The sequence below is a fragment of the Octopus bimaculoides genome, chromosome 15, assembly GCF_001194135.2.
Source record: "Octopus bimaculoides isolate UCB-OBI-ISO-001 chromosome 15, ASM119413v2, whole genome shotgun sequence".
NCBI lineage: Eukaryota > Metazoa > Mollusca > Cephalopoda > Octopoda > Octopodidae > Octopus > Octopus bimaculoides.
Genome location: NC_068995.1, coordinates 45,596,700 through 45,603,093, shown reverse-complemented (window position 1 = coordinate 45,603,093; position 6,394 = coordinate 45,596,700). Strand labels below are relative to the sequence as shown.

Sequence of the window (6,394 nt, the reverse complement as noted above, 5' to 3'; positions counted from 1 at the left end):
ACCCCTATCCCCTAAAAGCATTCATTTATTCATTATTCCCCATACCCCCTCCCTTGTTCCTGTTCCCTATTTTATATTGATTTTCCTCCCACGCTAACTTTGAGAAAGGATTTTGCTTTTTTGTTTTTTGTTTTCTGGCTTTCTCTTTATTTTTTTGTGTGTTTTTTGAGAAATTGTTTTTACCAGTTTAACCACTCAAACAGGGCAACGTTCTTCCAAGTGGTGAAACAAAGTCAGAACCATGCCAAAGGAACCACATTGCAATGACTGTTAAAAAAAGACTGAACTCTGCGATCCATCTACTTACACATGCAGCCCCTTAAACACACCCCTATTGCACAGAGTAAATAAGACAAGAAGGGAAGAAAATATCTAGAAAGATATAGAAGCTTTTATAGAAAATGCTGTGAAGTATATAGGGTGTGGTTGGTCATATTATGTCCCTGAAGGTCTTGCAACTTAACGGTTCAACAAATAGAGATAAATATAGTATAAGAAGCTCACTTCGTAAGCATATAGTTTTGGGTTCGGTCCCACTGCACAGCAGCTTGGCCAAGTGTTTTCTACTACAACACCTGACTGACCAAAGCCTTGTGACAGGACCAAGTTGACAAAAAGTGAAGGAAACTGTATGTTCGAGTGTGTGTGTGTGTGTGTGTGTGTGTTCATGTGTGCCCTTGTCTAGTGCTGGTGGTAAGATAAAATGCATTCTGTTCCCACTGTAAGATATAACAAAAATGTTAGTTGGCTTCCTCTGTTGTGTGTGTGTGTGTGTGAGTATAGTAAAAGTGAATGTAAAATAACCATCCTGGCCTGGCAACTAACAACAGAGTTGATTCTGCTGAAGATACACAAAGACCAAGAGGTTGTGTTGAACTGGATATAAGATTAAATCTACAATCCAAGAACAGGGACAATCAGCTGATGAGCTCCCTTCTGCAGTTTCTGGCTACCTCGGTTTCACTCAGAAACCTCGGGTTGACTTAAAGCTATGGCAGAAAACACTTGGTCATGGTAGTGCACATATGATTGCTGGGTCAAGCCATCTTCTTGATCCAACAACCATACTTGTAGCCATGTGTAAGAATAAAGAGGGATAGAAAAGAAGGTGAACAGCATAGATATTTAAAAAAAATAACAAAAGTAACAATAAAAATGGTGCTGCTGTTCAAATCCAGGTATGGAGATACAATGTAACACTTGAGAAAGATCTGACCAATAGTATGAGAAGATGATTGTAATCATTGTCATTAACCTCAGGCCAACTTTGACTGACTTAACTGAGCTGTGATCAAAGGCAATTCTTCCATTGTTTTGGTATCAAAGATTTCTTTATCTAATGCCAATTTTTTAATTTTTGTTTTTTGATAAAAGAAAAGTGGACAGGGTGTGATTTAACCCTTTTGATACCAGCCTGTTCAAGAATCAACCCTGGTTCAGCAATACATACTTCCTTTTTAAAAGTGATCAAAATAAAAATCTATCAAAAGTCTATGTTAGTTCATCTTCCAAAAATTACCATATTTTAACATGTATAAGGAACCCTTTTTTGTCAAAAGTTAAGGTTAAAAAAATATGGGAGTTTCTAATACATGGATAGTATTATAATCCCTTACAAAACCATTTTTTCCAAATTTTAAGCCCCCAGAATTAGGGGATTCCTTATACACATTAAATAATGACAAAGTTATTTCACTAAAGTCTTCATTATTTTCAAAATTAAATGACACAAAGGCAGTGCATTTCAAGAGAAATATAGTAACAAACGGATTAAGGTAAATTTGTCTGTTATTTCTAACAGGTTGAGGACTGTACAGAAGCTTCTTCACAAGCTCATGAGACAAGAAATGAATGATGGACTACAAAAGTATTTGGAAAATTATAAGTGAATCACTTTTCCAAAAAATACAGAAATCACAAGATATCATTTACCTGATGGGGTGGTCGCCACAAGCCTTTGGTCTTTCCATCATTGAAACCCATTTTTCATCGTAGCTAAAGAGAGCCAAGTCGAGGTAGGGACTACTGCTGAACGACTGAGCACTGATTGGTAGTTGAGCCAGAAGACGTTTCACAGCTTCTGTGTGTCCACCAAACTTAGCATTGATTATAGTCTGTTTGAACCGATGTTGCATCTGTCGAGCATAGATGTTACTTGACGCCGAGCACGTGAACTGCATATCACTGTGCAGCATGGCATTGCGAAAGACATCACAGAAATTTTCAAAAAGTTCTAAGAGGTTTTCAGAAGTATTTTCATAGACGGCTAAAACTTCAGTAGTGATCATGTTATAGACAACAAAAAATGATGGTTGTGAATTGGGGTCCGAGACGCGCAAAGTGACCACCTCTTCACTTGCATATTTAATGAGTAGATGTTCGCTATCAATTAATTGCATCTTCCACATTCGTAAACTTTTAAACTGATCAAAATATTGATAAAACTTACGCAATTCATATATAGAGTCCATACGTTTGGCACGTTCATAGAGGAAAACTAGAAGACGGTGCTTGAGGGAGTTGATGGTGGTTTCCGTCATGGGCCGGATTTGGTGCACCTGAGTTTTTGAATCTAAACCTAGATGAAGTATACTTTCATCATCGTCGAAACAAAACCGACCTATACTACGGACATCAACAAAATGGCCATCTTTAGTAATCTGGAAGATATGAATGGTTTGGTGTTGGACAGAGAGTACAGCAAGGGTATTCTTATACAAATAGAGTCCTTGGTTGTGCGAGAGGAAAATTTTATCACATTTAAATTGGCGAGTATCACACAAAAGACCAGTCTCCAGTTCCACAATGTGTAAGCAATAGTCCTCGAGTGGACAGCGAGGATTCGGTGGCACAGATTCATTGTTTCTGTAGACATCGAAAAAAAATGGATAAGGGTCTTCTGGAACAAAGATTGCTGAACCGACTATTACATACTTACCATCGTCAGTAAACAGGCTACATTCTCGGTTTAAATGTTCTCCATTAGTAGCCACTACAGTCACTTGTTTTTGAGTAAAGAAACGTTCAAAGAGTTTGCTGTGAAGATAATGTAACCGATTGTCGTAAACTGACGGAGTGTGGTCACCATTGAAATGCCTCAAAAGATCAGAAGCAGCTGCTGGACCATTGAATTCATAGATTTCTAGAGATGTCTGTGTGGCAGAGAAAGCAATGAAATAATGACCATCAGGAGAGAATTTTCTCAGAAAACATGGGGGTTTTTCCACATTGACAATGGTGAAATTGGGGAAGACATTGGTGTAGAACATACGGGACTGATTGAACTGGACCCCTGGACGACCAAAGTTAATCTGCCGGTTAAAGACACGGTGTACGATGCTTTGGTTGGGTATCTTCCGTGGTTTGATTTCATCTGCATCATTGTCCCTGGGTGTGTCAAACATAGTGCTAACACTGAGAGAATCACCTTCAGATTACAGGGAGTCTATACAAACAAACTGTCTTTAAACTGAATACCATTGTTATGGGTTGAAGCTCACAACATCACACTTCAGTTCATTTCAATTGAAGTTCTGCAACAAATAAAATACACAAAATTAATCAAGCAGCTAAAATATCAGAACAATAATATATATATATATATATATATATATATATACACACACATATACACAACACACATTGAATTTAGTTTTGCTAATCAAATATTCCTCATAGTTTCATAGAAAGATTATCGTCATCATTGTTTTAACATTTGCTTTTCCATGTTTGCAAGGGTCGGATGGAATTTATTGGAGGCCCTTCTTTTTTTGCCATCAACTCTCAAAGTACCAGTCAAACACTGGGGTCAATGTAAACCCCTCCCAATAAAAAAATTGCTGTCCTTGTGCCAAAATTGGAAACAACTATTATTGTACTTATCCAGGGTGGTAGATTGGTAGAATCCATAGAGCAAGAAAAATTCTTTGCAGTATTTGGTTATGTCTTGTTACATTCTGAGTTCAAATCCTGTTGAGGTAAACTTCATCTTTCAGGGGGTCTATAAAATACAGCACCAGTTAATTAATCGACTGTTTCCCCTGACCATACATGCACACACACACAAACAAAATTGCAGATTTGTGTCAATGATAGAAATCATTAATATTGCTGAGTAGCCAAAACACAACAGCTGTACATATCTTATATTACTGCAGCCTTAGCACAGCAACAGCTGCACATGTCTGCTATTTAGACAATCCACATTACCTTTTCCTTCTGTGGCCAATTCTATTTGTGTTAGCATCTAAAGTTTCATGCCAATCTGAAAAACTTCAAAATCACATGGTGGGCTAGCAATCCACATGTAAACCACAAACGCAACCACTGTGCACAATTATTCAGACCAGACCATAATATGCACAGCTTATCTGCACAGTTATTTGAACTGCCATGTATTCAGAACTTAATTAATTAGAGACATTGTTATATATCAAAGGTCTTGTATTCAGTATATAGTTTTAATGTTAATTATTATGTTTGGCAGAAGTCATCATCAACATCATAGGAAACACTGCAGATCTCACCAATGAACTAATTTATAACGAGAACATTCCCCGCCTAAAGATGATAGCTTTCTACCCACCCACGTCTGCTTAAAAGGATAAAGAAATGCAAAAATAAATAAATGAATATTAAATAAATAAAAAATTAGATAAATAAATGAATAACTAACTAAATGAATAAATGAAAGCCACAAGGTTTCTAATTCAGCCGGAGGTATTATGTTCTGTTCTCAAACCAGGAATATATTAAGAGCTTTTGCCCTGCACCCCATGCAACAGCTGCCACCTCACAATTGAATAAGGAGTGAGAGTAGAAATGAGAAAATAGGTCAGCAGTGTCTTGTCAAATGTTAAGCAAATTTCAAACTGCCCAAACGACGAGAACAACAACAACAACAGAACACACCTTTACGTGACAATGGAGAGAGAGAAAGAGTGCAGACAATTGAATATTTAACATCAGTCACAGTTCAGGAGTTTTGACAATCACAATAGAAATCTGTGTGTGTGTGTGTGTGCACGTGCACGCACACTACAAAAGTCACCAGTTCATACCTGCTTTTCCATGCTTGCATGAATTGGATGGGTCTTTTCCAACACAGTAACTGACCATTTGACAAAGCCAAATTCTTGAGATCAACTTTTAAGCATCTCTTCTAATGTCTCTTTTGGTCTTCCTCCACAAGTGCTTTCCAACTGGATTACGTGGCATGTCTTAACCCCACTATTATCCTTCCTTTGCAGCCTATATCTATACCAGCTCAATCCACTCTCTCAAACATGACAGCTCATCCCTTCTATACTCAGTCTTTTTCTTACCTCTTTTGTGCTCTATTGTTAATACACACTAACATCACATTACTTATGGGATATCTTCACTTCATTTCTTTTCCAATTTTCACAGGCATGGCTGTGTGATAAGAAGTTTACTTCCTGACAACAGGATTCCAGGTTCAGTCCCACTGCATGGTACCTTGGGCAAGTGCCTTCTACTATAGCCTCAGGTCAACCAGAGCCTTGAGAGTGGATCTGGTAGATGGAAACTGAAAGAAGCTTGTTGTATGTGTGTGTGTGTGTGTGTGTGTGTTTGTTCCCTATCACTACTTGACAACTGGTGTTGGTGTGTTTACACCCCCCATAACTTAGCAGTTTGGCAAAAGTGACTGATAGAATAATTATCAAGGTTTAGAAGAAAAAAAAACAAAAAAACCCAGTGTACTGGGGTTGATTAATTTGACTAAAATTCTTCAAGGTGGTGCCTCAGAATGGCTGCAGTCTGATAATTGAAGCAAGTAAAAGAATGGAAGAAATATTCTTTGTATTCAGTGCCCATATTTCAACTTCATGCAACATTGTACTTAATACCCAAGCGTCAGACAATCTGTGAGAGAGAGAGAGAGAGAGTGCGTGTCTGTGTGTGTCTGTATGCATGCACATGCATACATAATGAACCATATACTCTACAACATATATTGAGCATTCCTTGGTGCATTCAGGAATGAATGAACAAAGGAGTACTCAATACATGTTGTATATCGTCCATTGAAAATGAATGTTTGTCTCACACCTCAAATCTCAAACAACTGCAATCTCCAGTGAGAAAGCCTGAAAGATTGCAGCGGCATGAAACTCAAGCCTGGCCCTAAAAATGGGTGAAGTTTTCAGTTGTGTTCTATTGAGCTTTGTAACTTAGCAGATCAACAAATAGAAGCTGATAATATACATGACAAACTGAAATACTAGAGTTACTATGAACATCTAGACTCTGGAAGGCAGTACTCCAGCCTGGCCACAACTTAATGATTGAAACCATTAAAAGAAGAGCACACACACACACACAATCATTTTTTAATATACACAAGTGAATAATATATATATATATATATATA

The 6,394-nt window shown here is 37.6% G+C and overlaps 1 protein-coding gene across 2 annotated transcripts in view; it reads right to left on the bottom strand.

Moving 5' to 3' along the window:
• LOC106880847 (DET1 homolog) overlaps positions 1-6,394 on the bottom strand; it is a 133,156-nt gene that overhangs the window by 34,317 nt on the left and 92,445 nt on the right. For both annotated transcript variants that reach the window (XM_014930980.2, XM_014930981.2), the window contains one exon: positions 1,933-3,533. In XM_014930980.2, coding sequence (XP_014786466.1) covers positions 1,933-3,404 — 1,472 coding nt within the window. In that variant the 5' untranslated portion in view covers positions 3,405-3,533. The remainder of the gene's footprint in view (positions 1-1,932; positions 3,534-6,394) is intronic.